This window comes from Arvicola amphibius, chromosome 18, assembly GCF_903992535.2.
Source record: "Arvicola amphibius chromosome 18, mArvAmp1.2, whole genome shotgun sequence".
NCBI classification, from domain to species: Eukaryota; Metazoa; Chordata; class Mammalia; order Rodentia; family Cricetidae; genus Arvicola; species Arvicola amphibius.
This window is the reverse complement of record NC_052064.1, coordinates 12,972,368-12,991,550: the sequence shown is the minus strand read 5'-3', so window position 1 is coordinate 12,991,550 and position 19,183 is coordinate 12,972,368. Positions and strand designations below refer to the sequence as shown.

At 44.8% G+C, this 19,183-nt stretch overlaps 1 protein-coding gene across 5 annotated transcripts in view; it reads right to left on the bottom strand.

Moving 5' to 3' along the window:
• Positions 1 to 231: 231 nt before the first annotated feature.
• Positions 232 to 19,183, bottom strand: part of LOC119804053 (phosphatidylcholine translocator ABCB4) — a 53,382-nt gene continuing 34,430 nt past the window's right edge. For 4 of the 5 annotated variants that reach the window (XM_038315594.1, XM_038315592.1, XM_038315593.1 and 1 more), the window contains 9 exons: positions 18,038 to 18,121; positions 16,774 to 16,977; positions 12,388 to 12,488; positions 10,336 to 10,476; positions 7,901 to 8,057; positions 7,164 to 7,361; positions 5,232 to 5,438; positions 1,008 to 1,154; positions 232 to 487 (listed from right to left, as the gene is read on the bottom strand). In XM_038315594.1, the coding sequence (XP_038171522.1) occupies positions 281 to 487; positions 1,008 to 1,154; positions 5,232 to 5,438; positions 7,164 to 7,361; positions 7,901 to 8,057; positions 10,336 to 10,476; positions 12,388 to 12,488; positions 16,774 to 16,977; positions 18,038 to 18,121 (1,446 nt within the window). In that variant the 3' untranslated portion in view covers positions 232 to 280. The remainder of the gene's footprint in view (positions 488 to 1,007; positions 1,155 to 5,231; positions 5,439 to 7,163; positions 7,362 to 7,900; positions 8,058 to 10,335; positions 10,477 to 12,387; positions 12,489 to 16,773; positions 16,978 to 18,037; positions 18,122 to 19,183) is intronic. The other variant, XM_038315595.1, reaches the window with a different exon arrangement.

The window sequence follows — 19,183 nt, the reverse complement described above, 5'->3', positions numbered from 1 at the left end:
GAACCGTGGGAACTTGCTCCTAGTTTGGGGTTTCAATTGATCCTTCTCACGCACGTGCCTGAGCTGTGCTGGTCTCCCTGAGTGATGCTGATGGCTCGGGGAGAAAGCCACACTGTCCCTGGTTCAGTTTTCTCAAGGCTGGTGTCCCTTCCAGATTTCCAGCTTCGGGTGCTTTAATAAAGTAGATCTTTACTTTGTAGCATCAATGAAAAACTTCTTTTACACGTCGTAAAGTGTAAAACGTTTTGAATTTATTTTAAAAATACACTGTAGCAAGAGTTCATAAGTTCTGTGCACCAGCCTGAATATGGACCATTGAGAAGTAGATGCCTTTCTGCGCCAGTAGCTGCTGGTGGGTGCCCTGCTCCTTGACCTTGCCGTTCTGAATCACCACGATCAAGTCCGCGTTCTGGATGGTGGACAGGCGGTGAGCGATCACGATGCAGGTGCGGCCTTCCCTGGCTTTGTCCAGCGCTTCCTGGACCACCTGTGGAAAGCCCAAGAGGAGCTGTGTGCTGAGAGCCGCAGCAGCAGGCGTGACTATCCCATGACATTTAAAGCTCTCCCATCCTAATAACATCTACTCTCACAATCCCCCTTCTCTTTGAACACGGCTTTATGCATGTGCGTTTCACACAGCTGTCGCTGTAATCTACATTGTTACGTTTTCTTTGTGATTATAACAGAAACAGGCTTCCATGATACAAATGACCCTGGCAAGTATTTAAACTTTCCGACTCATTGCCATATCAGCTTATTTAGCTCCTTTTTTTTTTTTTTTATTTTAGTCCTTTTGGGTTTTTCATTTACGGCTAATGTACCAAAATTGTTACGTTTCCTTTTGCATGCTTGCTTTATGTTTAGGAAATATATGTACTTCGTTAGAAACATTGGAATCACATATTCTATTACTTTAACTGCATCTCTATCTAGCGCTTGCTTTCCCTGTGTCTGCTTTCCTCGTTCTTCTTTCACTAGGTTAGTAGCACAGACAGGCAGAGGCAGACCTTTTCGCTCTCAGTATCCAGAGCCGACGTGGCTTCATCCAGCAGCAGGACCCGAGGCTGTCTGACGAGGGCTCGAGCGATAGCAATCCTCTGTTTCTGGCCTCCTGAGAGCTGAGTGCCCTTGTCTCCTACTCTTGTTTCGTATTTCTGCAAGATAGTCATCGATAAACGCAATACAGTTTTAAGACAGCTCTTTTTACGAAGGAAAACTGAACATCAGCAGGCATTTCTATAGCAAGATATTTGTGTTTTTAACGATACATTTTCAGCTCCAGGGAATGTTTGCCTTCAAAACTGATCTAGAACACAGTGTCTTTAGTTTTCAATGGTATTCTGTCACAGGAATTTGAGGTATTTTAAATTTTTTGCCATTCACATTAATACCATTTTATATGACTTCAGAGAAATCACAGCTTAGACTTATGAAGGATTTTTTCTTTTTTACAATTTGAAGTATCTATATGGCCCATGTATAAAATAATTTATTCTCTTTTAATAGTTTAATAATATTTACTTAAAGGTTTATTAAGAATTATATTACACAATATAAAAGAGAATGGGGGATCAGATGGAAGAAAGACTTTAAAAAAGGGGAGTGGAAGAGAGGAGAGAAGTGTTTGCTTAGTGCCGGGGGCTGGCTTTAGGAAAGCTTTCCGGCTGGGGAGAGCACAGGTAACAGGTACATATGGGGTTGGCATCTTTGCAAAGCTCAAGGTGATGCACACCATGCAAATTCGTCTCCCAAGGTCCAGTTTCAAGATCAGATTAAAAGGTGAAGGTTTAGATTTTTCCTACTCTCAGTCACCACTGCCTGTCTGAGGTCAGAGTCTACACAAAGGTTGTAAGGAGGGTCATCACAGAGAGCTTTCAAGTCGTCTGTGTGATTCACTTGCAATTCCCAGCAGAATGCAATGGAACAAATAAAGTTCTCCTGCAGTTGGCCCTTGAGTTCTGGATTAATTCATAAAACTAATTGCATCGGTAGCATCACCCTACTGGGAGTTATCCTGCCATATATAGGCTGCGAGCAATGTGTAACAGAATGGACCACACACTGAAGGCGGGAGGTTACAGCAGCTAGAGTCTCTAAAGATGGAAGCATCTTCGAGACAGGGATGTGCAGGCGCTGTCACAGATTTGACATCAGAAGGGAGACGCATGAAAAGAACATAAATCCGACCTAACTACAATGAGAAAGTCCGTTCTGTAGAGGAGGAACCCAGTCTCATTACGGCTTGGTATCCCATGGACTGCTGATATTCATGGGACGCCCACCGGTATCTGGAGAGAAACAGGGCAGAGGAGTGGGTGGGGCTGGGGCGTGTATGTAGGGGGGCGACTTTGATACATAAACAAAAGGTCCGTTCCGTAAGGCATCTCTTTAAAGTAATAGAAAACCAAATCACAGGCTGAGGGAAGCGTCTAGAAAGCACATATATAAAATTAATTAGAATTAATAAAAGACTCCAAGCTCAACCATTAAAAATAATTAGAAATTTTGAAGCGATGGTTTACGGAAGTGGTTATATAGCTGCAGGTAAGTATTAAATGATAAGAAGCCTCGCTTTTCCTTTGGTAAACACAAATCTACTGTGACATAGCTTACATTTTATTAAATGGTTGCAGATAAATATCTCGTGTCCCCTCACCAGCTGAGCACCCAGAAGAGTGGGCATAGCAGCATGCCTGGGCAGCACACTAGAGCTGCTCCTGTTGGTGGGGATGCAGGGGTAAGCCAGGCCTGTGGTTCATGCCTGCTCTCTCCCTTGTAAGCCATAGAATGACAAAGGTAAGGGAAATATGCTCTCCCCTTACCTTGCAACCTGTGACAGGCGGGGGAACCAATCTGGGTGGCCTCAGAATGGAAGGGTAGCCCTGCCCCCATCACTTGGTCCAGCAGTCCAAAGGGAAGGCTCTGCCTGTAACCTGGCCAAAACCGTAGAGCTGGCCCTGGTAGTGTGGGTACAGGTGAGCAAGAGAAGCGGCCGTGCTCCTTGCGGTCTGCTGCACTGGGTGAGCAAGCCAGGGCAGTGCCGGAGAGCTCCTCTGCTGGTGACCACGAGGGGAAGCCGGCAGGCTGACCAACCCAGCAACTGGGCCCAGAACAGGACTATGAGGTAGCCCACCCCAACATCCACCTCATCTATGAGCCTTTGGAGCATATGAAGGGGCCGGACCTGCAGATCCAAAGCTACAGGAGCTCCATGACACCAGGCAACAATAGGATATCCAAGAGGAATCCCAGTGAGGGCCCAGTACTGAGGGTGTAGCAGAAGCCAGAGGCCTCAACCAGACCAATGACTCGTTGCAATAAATACAAGCAAAGATGTCCAAGGACTAAGGGTGTACTGTGCGACTCACTCGGCCACACTGCAGCTTCCACACTGAGATTTTAATCTTTTTGTTTATTTGTTTTTGTTTTTACTCCTAAGAAAAAACTTTCTTAGGGAGTTTTTTTTTGGGGGGGAGGGGAAGGGAGGCTGCAAGGGCAGAGGTTGGAAGTGAGGGGATGGGGAGATGAGCGAGATTGGGATGCAAGACGTGAAATCCACAAACAGTATATACAAAGTTTAAAAAAGTCTCATATCCCCATTAAATGCTGGCAAGTCTTTAGAACCTGTATCCCTCATCCATTGCTGGGAGGGCTGGAAATGGCAGTTACAGGAAACTGGTGTACTGCTTTGTAAACCAAGCATGCAGTTATGATAGGTGTCAACGATTGCACTGAGGGGTGTGTAATCCAGAAACACTAGACCCTAGGTTCACATAAACCATCAAGACTCGGGAATTTATAGCCTCATGTTTAGATGAACTGTGCTAAGTTTCTTCAGGAGAAAGGTAAACCTGTGGTTCAGCCAGGCGTGAAATGTCACTCAGCAAATCCAAGGGCTCAGAGTGAGAGCCCAGTCCCACGAGTTTACACACTGTGTGTATATAAGATCCTGACCGTGAAAAGTGGTGTCAACTGAGGACAGATTAGTATGTACAGAACTGTGGGGACTGACGTGGGGGAGTGGACTATGAACCGAAAGATGGCCGTGGGAGGGATCTTCATGTGCCAGAAATGCTGTTGTCTCCAGTGTCAGTACAAGAGTGTGCATCTGCATTGCAGCGTCACAAAATCTGTACTGCCATTGCGCACATGCGCACACAGTACACACATGCACACACGTGTGCACATACACGCACACACATGCAAGCGCAAACATGCACACATGTACACAATGCACACATGTGTACACACATGCACACACACACGTGCATACACGCATGCATACACAATGTACACATACATGCACACACATACATACATGCACACACACACGCACACACATGCATAAGCAAACATGCACACATGCACACACAGGCGTGCGCACACACGTACATGCACACATGTGTACACACAGTGCACACATACATGCACATGCATACATACACACACATGCACACACACACGTGCACACACACAGGGGCACACACGCACATCGTGAGTAAGCCGGTATGGATAACACCAGCAGAGCATAATGTCAGCATCCTGGTTACTGTGCTATTATAGTTCTGAAAGAGGTTATCATTAGAGGAGACTCGATAAGGGATACAGGAATATAGTAACATTTTGTTTATGTTTTAAGAAATAAAGCTTGCCTCAGAGCAGAGGGTAAAACTAAGCTTCTGGAGGCCAGGCAGTGGTGTGACTCACCTTTAATCCCAGCACTAAAGGGACTATAAGACGGGAGGAGACAGCGGCTCAGGGCCCAGTCTGGAGGTGCCCACCTAGAGGTCAGGCTTTTCTAGAGGCTTGGTTGTTTTGTTTTTCTGATCTTCTGCTTAAACCCCAATATCTGCGCCTGGGTTTTTATTAACCGTGCTACGCAGGTATCTCTGTATCTCATGTCAATGTGTGTGAATGTATAAGGTTCTCAAAATCAAAAGCTTAAATTTGGGGGTGGGGAAGTAGCACAGAAATGACACCAAACCCTAGTTGACATGGGGTGCAGATGTGAGAACTGGTTTGAGCTCTCCGAACTGAATCTCACCTTGTTGGTTCCTCACTACATGAGGGCGGTGAAGCACCCTGTCACCCAGGTCAGTGCTGTCCCCAAAGCGACCATGTTGACACGTCAGTCCATTCCTGACTAGACTGCTGGAAGAACTTTGAGGATTGCTTCCGGGATAAACATGAGCCTGCCTTCATTTTAGCTAAGAAGTTCTGAGTTAACTCACTTGGGGCAGCGTCTCGATGAAGGGGTGGATGTTGGCCTCCTTGGCCGCCCTCTCGATCTCATCTTGGGACACGACCCGGCTGTTGTCTCCATAGGCGATGTTCTCGGCGATGCTGCAGTCAAACAGGATGGGCTCCTGGGAGACAATGCCTAGCTGGGCTCGGAGCCACTGGACGTTCAGTTTCTTTGCTTCCTGACCATCTAGAAGCTAAAAAACAGAAATCCACAAACTATTAGAGTCTTCAAAGAAAAAAGAAGCAATCCTAAATAAGAAGTGGCCGGATCGGGTAGGCTCTTTCACTGTGCACCAGCCAAGCCTCATGTCTGACGTCAACATCCCAAAGGATATCATGGCTAGCAGAGTGACTCTTGCGGCAAGACTCTTTTGCTGTGGTCTAGAAGGGAAAATGAAACACATTTAACCTTGTCTTTTGTCTCTCTGTGCCCTCATTAGGCATCTCTGTGCCAGGTGCCTTGAGGAAGTCTGAGTCAAAATCTGACACTAGACCTCCTGCCCCTAAAGACCTTACTCCTTCAATATGGCCCTCCTTGTGGCCCTAGAAAAAGAACAGTGGATTAGTAATACAGTCCTAGATTCTGGAAGTTGGTCCCTTTTCCTTTTATTCTGTGAAAGCAGCCAGTCTTAAACATCTCTCCTATTTGTGTGTGTGTGCATGTGTGCATGTAAATGATCGTGTGGTTGCACACACATGCATTTGTCTGCACATGCACATCCGAGAACTTCACGTTGGGTATCTTCTTCAACCATTTATCACCTTAGTTTTTGACCAGGGTCCCTCACTGAAGCTGGAGCAACTGAATGTGGCTAGACTAGCTGGCCAGTTAGCTTCAGGGCTCTGCCCCTCTCTGCCTCCCTAGTGGGGATTTCAGACAAACACCTCTATGCCAGACTTTTTATATTTATTATTTTATTAAGTCTTTTGCATATAATTTGATCATATTCTTTCCCTCCCCCAACTCCTCCCAACCAGTCCATCTCCCTAACCTTACTTGCACGCAAGTGCGTAATCTCTCTCTAAAAACAAACAAGCAACAGAAAACGAGGATCAAAACTCCCAGTAAGACAAAACAAGACAAAAAGTGCGTACACACACACACACACACACACACACACACACACACACAGATAACATGAAATCTGTTTAGTGTTGGCCAAGTACTTTTGGGTATGAGGTAAGTTCTGGAGGTTGAGTCTAATTCTTTAAGCTTGAACAGCAAGACTTTACCTAGTGAGCCATTGTCCACTGCTAACATCTACACTATATCAGTTAGAGACAGACTTTTCACTCAGCGAAGAGAGCAAATGCCATAAATTTATGATAAAAGCCAAATGTAAATGAACTTGAGTTTAAGGGTCAATGTCAGAGAGCCTAGAGTTCAAGGTTAGAGAAATGAGGCCAAAAAGATGGCAGTGGGGCAAGAAGAGCTGGCACACCCCTGTCCTGAGAGTCTGCGTTGACGCTGGGTTTCTTCTGCTCTCTCTGAGGGTTGCCAGCCTGCTGTTTCCTTTCCTCTTTTCTCACAATACAGGCCAGGAATTCAGTGGGAAGCAAAGCAGAGATCACGGAAAGTGAAGCACCACAGAGAGCAAAGCCGTCGGGAAGTAGCTTTGTTCCTCTTTAGGCTGCTGTGTATGGAGGATGTAGTCTCCTTCCCGCCTTCAGAAGCCAGCTTAGTTTTGCTTAAGAGGACTGAACTGAGACAAAGTCCCCCGAGGCCAGAAATCCATCCTGTACCAGTGTTAGTGCAACGCTTAAGTCTCTGATATCCTTCCTCAAGTGCCCCGTATATTTGTTTGATACGGGTGCTAGTTGAGAGTTTACAGGCCGTGGTCACTACACCAGACAGGATTTTGGGCCTTCGCTCACATAAAATACAACCTGCAATGGGTTTGCTAAGAAAGTGTGCTCACCACTGTTCCGGCCCTGGGGTCGTAGAACCGCTCGAGCAGCTGGACCACTGTGCTCTTCCCGCAGCCGCTGCTGCCCACCAGGGCCAGCGTCTGGCCCTTCTTCACCTCCAGGCTCAGCCCCTGGAGCACGGGGATGTCGGGTCGGGTGGGATAGTTGAATACGACTTCATTAAACGTCACACTTCCTTCAAACTTATCCTAAAATTTTTTACAATATTTTTTTTTATTAAATTGATCTCGCAATCATTGGAAATAAAAGTAGTATTTCAAGGAAACTTTACCACAAATAAATACCAGTGAAACATGAAATGCCTGTTGGATGTAGTGCCGGCACCAGTTCATGCCAAGAGCAAGCTTGTTATGGTAGAAAAAAGATTAGTTAGAGCAGGACTTACTAAAAGTCAGGCTACCAAAGCACAGCTTCTGATTCGTGTAAACACTGAGCCAAGGGCCTCAGAAAGCAGCAGCAGTGTCTAAAGCGAAATTGCAAACTACAGCATCCTGACTGAAATAGATGCATAGACCTTCTTGTAGAACAGACTAAGCTCTTGTCAACATTATTTTGTTTCAGATACCTTCATTTCTCTTTTGTAAAGTTTGTGTTAAAATTTTAAAGTGCCAAAAAGTTGATGAGATACTAGCCGCATAATTATCCCAACTATGCAGATGATGTCATTGGGGTCTAGCAGAAAGAAAGCCTTAGGACAAAGCTCTGCCTTCTGGCCAGAGGAACTTACAGGCCACAGCCCTTCTCCACTGTAGCTGTCAATCAGAGGCTGTCTTTCAAACAGGCTGAATAAGTGTGCAGCAGATAGCTTGGCTTTTGCATAGTCTGGAGCAAATGAGCTGGCGTGTCCTAGGGCCACTGCACCAAACACAATTGCTGAAAACACCCTGGATGGAAGTGGAGGTGTCAGAATTAGCTCTGTGGCATTCAAAGGCCAAAGACAAACTTTTAACGAACATTTGCGTGTCTGCCCACATACATTTCTGCGAGATTCCAGTAGCAACGACAAAGTCTAGAAGGGAGGCAAGACCCACTGTCTTGGGCTGTTTTCTCTGTTCACCTTCTGGCAGCAGGGGCTCTGGCTCTGAGCTAATGTGACTTCCAGAGGTGTTCACTTTCCTGGAGTGACTTATAATTGAATCTTATCTGTGATCTCAACTCATTTTAGTTGCCAGGCATGCCCTTTTTAAGACCGAAGAAAACTGAAACACCCCAGGACCAAGGGGCTCAAAGAGTGGCAGACCGAATGATGAGACCACTCCCTTCCAGTGTGTGGTCTGGACAATCCCGCACCACGTGCGACGAGAGCCACCAAAGCAAATAATTTTTTAGACATACATTTACAGACTGTTTCATCTAACAGATGCAGAGTATACATTCTAAGGAGTTCACAGTGCTCGCTCTAAAATAGAGCAGTCTTCATTCTAAAGAATTTAAGATCTCGTATCTTTTCTGGTCACAAAGGAGCTAAAGGAGATGCCAACCATGAAAGACGTTTTAGGGTATTTATAAATGCCTGGAGATGGAACAAAGGCTGGTAAACGAACAGAAGGCTACTAACGGAGTCAGCAAGGATTAAAACAAGTCCCCCAGACAGATGCATGTGTAAGCACAGCCTATTACAACTTGAGGGTTGTAGAAAACCACCACTAGGAAAAAACTGGCAGTGAGTGCCAACGTCAAAAGAAAGGTTTCAAATAGACAACCTAAAAATGCATCCCGGGACTTAGAGAAGCAAGAATAAGGGCCTAGGGCATCGCTCAGTGGGAAAAAAAAATCATGTTCCATACAAGCCTGAAAAAGGGGACAGACTTCCAAAGACTAACTATCCTCTGACCTCCACACATGTGCTGAGCCAAATACATGATATATCCTCACCTTCTCTCTGTTTCTCCTCTCTCCCCTCCTCCCTCTCTCTCTCTCTCACACACACACACACACACTACACAATACTAGTAAAATAAATAAGAAAGCACAAAACAAAGCAAACATTAGAAGATCAGAAAACAATAAACAGGAAACAAAATCAGTACAAATGATAAACGCAACAGAGTTGGTCCTTCAAGAAAATTAAAAGAAAATGAAAAACCCTTGAACTAGATTAGCCAGGAAAAAAATAGAAGACCCATGTAAGTAAAATGAGAGATAAGAGACTACAAATCTATCTCACTTTAATTAGTTACAAAAATAAGTAAATGAATAGCTCTGGAATAGACTCGACCAAGAATGGAAATCCATTGTAACAAAAATGCTGACTTTGGAAACTGAAAAAAAAAAAAAACAAGAAAAGGAAAATTCTCATACGTTGTTTTAGGATTATATCACCTAAAGCAATCTAAAGATTTATTGCAGTCAGTCGCCACCAAAATACTAATGACATTATTCACAGAACTATAAAGTCTTTAAAATCCTGTGGAACTATGCACGTAAAAATAGAATACAACCGAGCAAAAGGAATAAAGCTAGAGACAGCATCATATTTGGTTTTGGTACAAACTTCAGAGCCACAGCAACCAAGTCAGCATTGTGTTGACATAAAAACAGACACGTAAACCAAGAGATACAACAGACATCCTAGAAATGAACCCATGCATCTTTATCAAGTGGTTTCTCAACAAAAGCACCCCAAACAGGTGCTAGACAAAGGGCAACCCCTATAATAAACAATGACGCCGGCAACCCTGGGTGACCACATATAGAAGACAGACACTTGATATCTGCCTCTCGCCTACTTAGGAGAAAGAGCAGGTTTGCCGGACTTTAGTCGGACATTCCCATTGCATGGTCAAGGCCGTGTTTTGGTTACGGAAAAGTAGCAAGCTACTTAGCCTCACCCTGTATTGAGTCTATGAGCTTCAACGACTTTCTAGTTACATCCGTACATCTTCCTCTCTTACATTCCGTCCCATAGTGGCTCACATATACAACCAGCCTCGTGCTTTGCAATCTCAACTTCACAAGCTTCGTGAACTTCAGAGCACTCGGATGATGAAAGTCTGCTTGGTGTAGTGACAAGATCAGGTTTCTGTGCCTGCCAGGGTGACAGCTATAGGAAGCTAACTCCTTGATCTCATCTCTGGGTGGTTGGTTTGCCCGTGCCACACCTGCGCAGATGCCCTATGACGGGACCGGTATAAATCATCTTGCTATTTTCAAGCTACTCACAGAATGACATCCTTGAAGCGCATGTGCCCATTCACAACGAGGTAAGCGCCAAACCGGAAACAGGCAGCGTAGGAAAAATACACAGACGCTTGCGAGATGCTGAAAGTGGCGCCATAGATGTGCGCCTTCCGCACCGAATTCCTGAAAGGCAGATGCGTTTGTTCACGATTAATACTCACAGCCGTTGTCCAGCTTCTCTTACCCTCCGTTCTAGCTAAAGGAGCCCAGCTTAGCCTGTTCAGTCTGGGCTAAACGCCTGTCTTCTAGGGTATTCGGTTCAGTAGGTAAATCCAAGTATCTGTGACTTACACGATGAATAGTTTCTTATCATGAAAAGCGGTTTTGAGAACTAAATGCACTAAACAACATGACTACCTACCGTCGTGCCTAGCACGTGGTGGTTTTTAAACTATAGCTGCTATGATACATTGGTTAATAATTCGGATATTAAGCCGTATTGTGTAATAATTATGTCAAAAGTACTACAGATACCAATGTTAGAAATAGCATTGTGATCATCTGTATATAATTTGTTCACATATTCTTATAGTCTTTTTTTCTTTTTTGGTTTTTCGAGACAAAGTTTCTCTGTAGTTTTGGAGCCTCTCCTGGAACTAGCTCTTGTAGACCAGGCTGGCCTTGAACTCACAAAGATCCACCTGTCTCTGCCTCCTGAGTGCCGGGATGAAAGGTGTGCACCACCACAGTCCAGCCTGTTCACATACTCTTATCATGGGTCCTGTACACACAACAAGCTGTAGTCACATGGCAAACTTATTTCGGTTTCACAAAAGGTGGATAATTGATGTTTGTATAGCTATACATCCAAAACTCTCCAGGCTAGATCCTGCCAGCCCCATACTTAATTTATTTTATACTGTTTCTAATTAGAATTGTTGCTACACTTAATAAGATTTCTGAATCCAGCTCCAGTAATTTCTTACTCTTAAACCAGGAAGTATTTGGTGAAAGGAAATTCATTGTATTGTTGATTTGGGAGGTGTCACTTGTGTACTGTGACTATGGTGTTGTGTTTATTTGGGCATTAACTTGAATACTGTAATTACAATGTTACACTTAACATTATGGTTACATAATTAAGTTATGATCAAATTAATAATTTTTCAGCTTTTTGTTCTTTGAAGTTAAAACTACACCATAAGATAATGAGGTAATGGTTCACATACACATTAAATATCAAAGAGAAAATGGTAGCTGCGTATTCTTTAGCATCATGGAAGTACACACAATGGAAGAACCGGAACATGTTGAGAATCTCAAAGATTCTCACTCAGATATGCAAGTGTTCAAAACTACTGATTCCGTAAGGCAGGTATGGTGATACATGCTTTCCAGCATGTGGTTAGCTGGGCAGAAGGGTGATGAGTTCAAGGTTAGCCTGGATTGTATAACAAATTGTAGGTTAGCCTGGGCTACATAGTAAAATCCTGTCAGAAAGAGAGAGAGAGAAAAGGAGGAAGGAAGGGAAGATGGGAGGAAGGAAGGAAGGAAGGAAGGAAGGAAGAAGGAAAAAGAAGGAAGGAAAGAAAAGAAAGAGAAAAGAAAGGCTGTATCTACTGTTTTAGTCTACACATCGTGCTAATTTTGTCAGAGTGAAGGTGGTTTGTTTACAAAACCAGACAAGTAGAAAACAGAACGCAGGGAGTTTTCAAATGAGCCAACTCTAAACCAGTGAAAGGAGCCTGGAACTGGTCCATATTTAGAAGACGAGGGAGACACTGTCCTCTGGAACAAAGCCAATAGAAGGAAAGAAAGGTTTGAACAACTTCCTCAGAGCATGCTCATCCTGAGCCACCCAGCTGGGCTACACCACAGTGACAAAGTTTTCTGTAGCCCCCATACCTCTTGGCCCTTAGAGACTTAATCCTTACTGGGTTCACGAGAGCAAAGAAAATTGAGTCCTGGAATTTGATGAGATGATTATCATCAGAAGAGGTCATTATTGTTGAGAGCAGAGATTTCTGACGCTTTCAGGGGACAGCAGCCCAGTCTGGGAACGCAGTAGGGATGCAGCAATCACACGCTTATTACCTGTAAGGTCCATGCAATTTTTCAACATACATTGATTCAAATTTTCTTTCCTGGGTCAAGGATACAACAGTTCGAATGTTTTCTATGGCCTCTGTTGCGATCTGTAACACAAAAACCTCAATTAGAAATAATACTTTTATTTCTGAAATGAAAAATCTCTGTCAGATGTACTCTGAGGGTCAAGTCAATGACTTCTTAGATTTCTTCAAAGGGCAGAATACATTTTTTAAGACTAGCTTCCTAAGAAAATTAGCCTTGGGGTTGTGTACACCAGAGCAGCTAAGTCTCTGGATGCTCAAGGAGGCTTGTGACTGAGGGCCAGAATGAAACATGAATGACCTCACTTTCTTCATAGGGTAGAGTCTAGAAGGCACAATTAAGCAATGGTTTCTAGGGGTCCATTGAAATGATGGTCGTTTTCACTGTGACACACCACTTCTCAGACAAGCTGTCTACCCAAAAGCAGGAAGGAGACTCCAACTTGAAATAATACGGCCCTGTTCTAAGCTGCTGTTTAAATGAAGGAAACAGGCCTGATCCTGGTTAATCAGACTCGGTTTCCTGGAGGTGGAGGCAAGTACCTGTTGCGAGGCCCTGTGGATTCAGAGGGGTAGTCATCACTTAGGGAGCAGATCTGAATGCAGATGTTTGGGAAACGAAACAGATGTGCAGGTACACTTACTGAGAATCCAGCCTGTGGATCTCAGACACAGAGACAAAGAGAACACAGTCTGAGGACTTCAGAGACAGAGACACAGAGAGAACACAGTCTGAGGACCTAAGAGACAGAGAGAACACAGTCTGAGGACCTAAGAGACAGAGACACAGAGAGAACACAGTCTGAGGACCTAAGAGACAGAGACACAGAGTGAACACAGCCTGTGAACCTATTGCCTGTACTTGACATATATCCTTTTTGTCAAACCACTTTAACCCAAGCCAACCAGAAGGTTTATGATTTTGTTTTCAATTTTTGTAATCAAGCTACCCTTTGAGCACTGTCTGTGATTAGCGACTGAATCTGCAATTCTGTTCTATAGGCATGTTCCATGGATATACCATCAACACGAGGATCTTACATTTTCTAGTTTTGTTTCATCAGCTTTAATATCTTTTATTTCAGCTTCCTATTGTTAAGCAGAGAAGGATATTTGTTACCTTGGGCTGAAATGGTCTATCTCTTTAGCTAATAAATAATCTAATGGATAATAGAATCAGCCAAAACGTTGCCACATTGAAGGACACGATCTCCTTTGGCCTTAGGACAACTCTGGGGCAGTGTTACTCCTGCTCTGACAGGTGATGGAGGTGCAGGGCGGTTCCCCACAGGCCTGAAGCCTCAGAATTAACTCAGGGTGTGAGGACTGCAGGGCCCCTGATGCCAAGTCTGCTCTCAGCCAGCTGCGCTGTGCTGCTCTATTTTGAGATTTGCACAAGGGGAAACCAGTTGTAAACAAGTTTCCCATCAACCCTTGATTTTCTGGGTTAACTTTGAGGTCTAGCTCTGATATCACAGGCTCCTGAGCTCGGAATATGGGATCTAGTCAAGACATCCACGATATAAATCCATTATTTAGATTACAAAGGACATGTTGGTGGAGCTAATTAGTAGAATGTGCATATATTAATGTTATATTTACAGGATTGCATTACAAGTGTACATATGATTTGTGGCTATAATCTTACTTTACCTTCCTCCCCCAACTGCACAGCAGCAAATATTCTAAGTTTTCCTTGGAAAATTAAAATGGGACTGTCCCAGGGCCTGATATACTCTACCCATTAATAAAAATGTATACCCCAGGAAATGAGCACTTTCTTTAGAACAGGTGTTGGGGAGGAGAACATCCAGGCTCCCACTCCCTCCTTTGACCCCAATCCCATGATGGCACTCCACCAGGCTGGCTCTTTATGTAGACCAGACTGGTCTTACACTGGCAGCAATTCTCCTTCATCTGCCTTCGAAGTACCAGGATTATGAGCGACCACCCCACACCATACCACACCAGAAACTCCATTCTAACCCCAGTTCTCTCAGTGAATCAACAGTTAATGGAGAAAACAAAATTGAACCTTGACTGAATTGTTGGAGAGTAAAACAGCTTTAGTGCCTCACAATGTTCAAACCTATCATTAGACTGCATGGCAAGCCATTCATCTGATCCCCAGGATGGCAGCTTTAGGAAGGTTATGAAAAAGCCTGAGCAGCACCATGAAGTCCCATTTCACCAATGTAGAAAGGCCACCGGACCTGGAAGCTTTCTCCAGCATCATAAGGTCTGAGCAGAAGGCCAAGACTAAGAACTGAGAGTTTATGTCTGTCTCAAACACTGTTCAATTCTACTGCCTTACTTTTTCCAAAATTTTGGCAATTTTCATTGTTATAAAAATATTAACTCTCTGAATAGAGTCACGATTACTATGTTGGGTAGATTCAAGATGTTTTTATTTGTGTAATTTGTCTAAGGAAATTTTATTTTCATTCTGATAATTTTTTTTCTTCAGGAATGAAGATGAACTCCAAGATTTGGAGTGTGGGCAAAGCAACTGTTATTGGCTTGTTTGTTTATTTAGTTGGTTGGTTGATCTGTTTGTTTGTTTTCAGAAGTCAGCTATGGCACACAGAGCGAAGAAAATGGTACCCTCCATTACCTAAGGTCAGAACATAAGACTGTGTTCAGCAACTGGGAACACGCAAGGCCGAAGTCCAGGACCCACAACACACATGCTCCCAGGGGACTCTGGTTCCAGGGCAAGGTCAAGTACAAACGACAAGAGTTCTGACTGAAGCTGGGGACCACTAACCCATGGAGTGACAGCCAGGGCCAGTTACAGGAGGAGGGGGGTGGATCTCAGGGAGAGAACCTGTCTAGTGGAAACACCAGTCTCGGGGGTTTTGGCTGCTGTTGTTTGCTCACTGTATTGCGATGTGTCCCAGCGTGGCCTTGAACTAGTGGCGATCCTCTTGCCTCTAACTCTTGAGTGATGAGCGTACAAGCACAGAACACCACAACTGGCTTTAATCTTACCATTTTACGCCAGCCACCTACAGGTAGACAGTCACTCAACTTCAAAGTCTGTCTCCCCGTCAGGTGGAGACGCTGACTCCCCCACCCCACCCCCACCCCACACACAGCTGTCATGAAGGTGTTCGAAGTGATGCTTGTGAGTGATCTGAGGTTGGTGCTGGAGGAACCACCAGTTTGTACTAAACCATCTGCTTTACCCCCTGAGTTTTCACTACAGAATGATGTTTACATCCACGAGAACAGAGGTGTCCTCGGACACAATCTGCACCTTACCATTTGACTGTGTACGCATTACAAATCAAATGTTTATGTGTCGATTCAGACACACTTACATACCTAGAGAGTCTGGCATGATACCTAGAGAGTATCTTGCTTCCTGTCCACACCCCTATATTTGCAAAAAACGAAGGATCTGGCGCGGCAGGTCAGAGTTCCTGCTCTGAAAGCACGAGGCCTCGGCTCAAATATGCAGCATCCACGGAAGAGGCCTGTCACCCCAGGGTGTGGGAGTATAGCAGGCCCATCCCGGGGGGGTTCACTGGCCAATTCCTCTAAGCACAATGCTGGGACCATCTATCAGGGAATAGGTAGAGAGCAAAAAAGGACCACGCTCAATGTGCTTCTATGGTCTTGCACACTTGGCGCTTGTGTGTGCATGCGTGTACACACATACACTTGAGAGGTAGCATTATCACCGGCCTCACAGGATGACCGTGATGACATTAAGAATAGGTTCCTATATTAATACGTTTGTCACACCATCTCTATTGTCACGGCACATTAGAACCACAAAATAAGGAATTACTGCCACCTGGTGGCTGCTAACTTTAACAATAAAAATAACAGTGGTGTTGGGGGCGAGTGTAGGCAACAGGCTGTGACTCGTCCACACGTCATACTCTGCCTTAAACTCTTCCCCAGGGCTACAGAGAATAATTAGACTCTGTAGCCCCGAGAAAAGCCTACAGGTGTCTTTTGATAGCCAAAAGTTACACGGGGCAAATTTTGAGATTTAAAGCATCACGGTGTCACAGTGGCTCGGGAGCGCAGACAGCTGCTGAAGCTGTCAGATCAAAGGTAAAAGCTAAGCTCTTGTTTATAAAATAGTGACGTTTGTTCTATCGGTGACTTCAGGACATACAGTCAAGATAAAGTGCGTCTGGGCAAATGTGGAAGATCTTTATAACAAGTTCTGCCTGGAAGCTGGAAGCTTTGCACGATCCATCCCATCTTTGAGTTCTAGGCGTTACTGATGCAGTTAACACTTTGCACAGGTTGGATGGAAACGGTAAAGGTGCCCGTTCAAGTGAGGCCTGTCTGCAAGCAGCACGTGCTGGCGGACACCCGCTTAGCTCACCTTTCCAGCGGCTTCCAGTTCTTTCTTATCTCTCTTGGCGTTTCCAGCCAGCATCTTCATTTCCACAACTCCCGAGACAGCGACGAATGGGACAACCGATAACAGCAAAAGAGTCAATTGCCAACCGTAGATAAACGATATGATAATTCCGGTTCCGAGGTTGGCTGTGTTCTGTGCAATTAAAGCCAGCCTGGTTCCCGTGGCCTTCAAGAGAAAAAGAGTAAGGGCGCTGGGTGAGGTTCCAAACCATGGGTTCCTGCCTTCGGCTTCCTACCAGACGTGATGGGTTTCATTCTCTCAGTAAAGCCACGCTTGGACCAACAGGTTTCACCCTCATCCCTTCAGCCCATGAATCACCTACTGTACGGATAAACTGTGATCTCTCTCTCTCTCTCTCTCTCTCTCTCTCTCTCTCTCTCTCTCTCTCTCTCTCTCTCTCTTACACACACACACACACACACACACACACACACACACACACACCTTTTCAAATGGGGAACCTAAATCTCAGTAATATGAATAAAAATTTGGTTCAGTTAGCAGACAGAGATTTATACTCCTCTAGAAACCATAGTACAAAGTATTCACCTCCTATGAGGTGACATTAACCATAAAACATACTGTGTTTGAATTAGTCATCTGTACAATTCAGAAAGCCGGGACCCACTGTCATGGGCAATGCTGTCATCGCCCTGGTTCACCCTTTCCCTCCTCTCTTACTGTGGAATGAGGGAACTTCACAGGGCAGGGAAGCTGGCCAGAGAACCGTTTTCTTTTGAGACAGAAATTGCCCCAGGCTTGAGCGTGACTTATGAGCAGCAACTGGAGCTGTGGAGGGGCTTTCATTTGAAGGATGGGGCACAGATGTGTGTCCTTTCCTTAGACGGGAAACACAGAAGCTTCTAGTTCTAATTGCTATTGGTTGCCAGCCAAGAGATGAGCCTCATGAAGCCAATGCCGAGGAGGCGACTCACCAAACAGACAGAAGGAACTTGGGGTCTCTGACGCCAGCAGATCACGCCACCCTGAAGTCTAAACTTTCCCCTTGCTGTTCATGTTAGTTTCAACGGGATGCTCTACTATTTCCAACTGAAAGTATCTTTTGAAAGATGTTTTTAGGGCCTTGTACACTGCGGGCAATCTGTCCACCAGTGAGCTATCCCACACACATCCCACCCACCCCCACCGCTGGAAGCATCTCGGGAGATGGAGCAAGCAGGCTCACTTTATCAAGGAAAGGCCAAGCAGAGCGCAGCCTACGTACTCCTTGGACTTGTGCAGCATCCGTGGCGAGTCTCGTGGAGAGGGCTCCGGTGCTGTTTCTGTAATCGTCAAACCAGCTCATGTCCTGTGGAATTAAACACGCCTTTAAATTAACTCGCAGCTAAAACCAGCGGAAATAAAACCATCTCTCCGCACTCCAGTGAGGGGAAATAGCCACCCTGAACGTGGCTACTGAAATTCAGGGGAGACCTTCTGCGCAGAGTGGCCGTCCAGGGGCAACCCTGAGCAGCCCACTGCATACGCACTAGGCCACAGGTCCTGACTGCCTCCCATGATAGGAAGGGGTCTCTAGTCAGAGATAAACAGATTCAACTGCCAGCTCCACCCAGAGCTGGACTCCTGTGGCTGTTCCAGCTACTAAGTGGTCACAACTGGCACTACAGACACCGCTGCCCTGTAGGGTAACTTCTTTCCAACTGAAAAGATACTTTTAGTTGGAAATAGTAGAACTTATAAATTGTAAACATGAAAAAAAATAAATTGTAAACATGGAAATGAAATGCTATACTTCTGCTTTATTTTGTCTAAACAAGGACTTTAAAAGTATATCTTATATTTGACACAATTTATAAATATTTATTGACAGTATCTTTTACTGTCATATAAAGTTATTTGCCCCAAACAGCAGGAGTTTGAAAAGTTTCTAAAAGAACTCATCACTTCGGATGTGCTCAAAATCTGATGCCTGTTTGTGCCTGGTGTGGAAAGAGATGCAACCAATTCAAGTCAATTGCCTTCCTCTTTCTTTAAAGGAGAAACATGTGTTTTCATATTTCCCACACACCCTACCCCAAAACGAGAACTTACATAATAAGTCACATTTTAGTGAATTAACAAGTCAAATCTGTGTGGAAACAGAGCTCAACGCAAAACATAGCTGAACTTCTAGCATTTGGGAAAGCCTTGGTAGAAGGCCGACTGTGGCACATGAACGTGGGTGCTACCAACTACTTCCTCCTTTGTACAAAGGCACCTTACAGTCTCCAAAGACTGGCCAGTGTCCGTGCAAAATCCAGGAAACAGATACAGGTACTGGAAATGGAGTATCTGCATGGAGACAGACAGCTGACTGTCTTGAAAAGCCTGCTCCCATGAAGCTCCTGAGATGTCACTGGCTAGTTCAAGA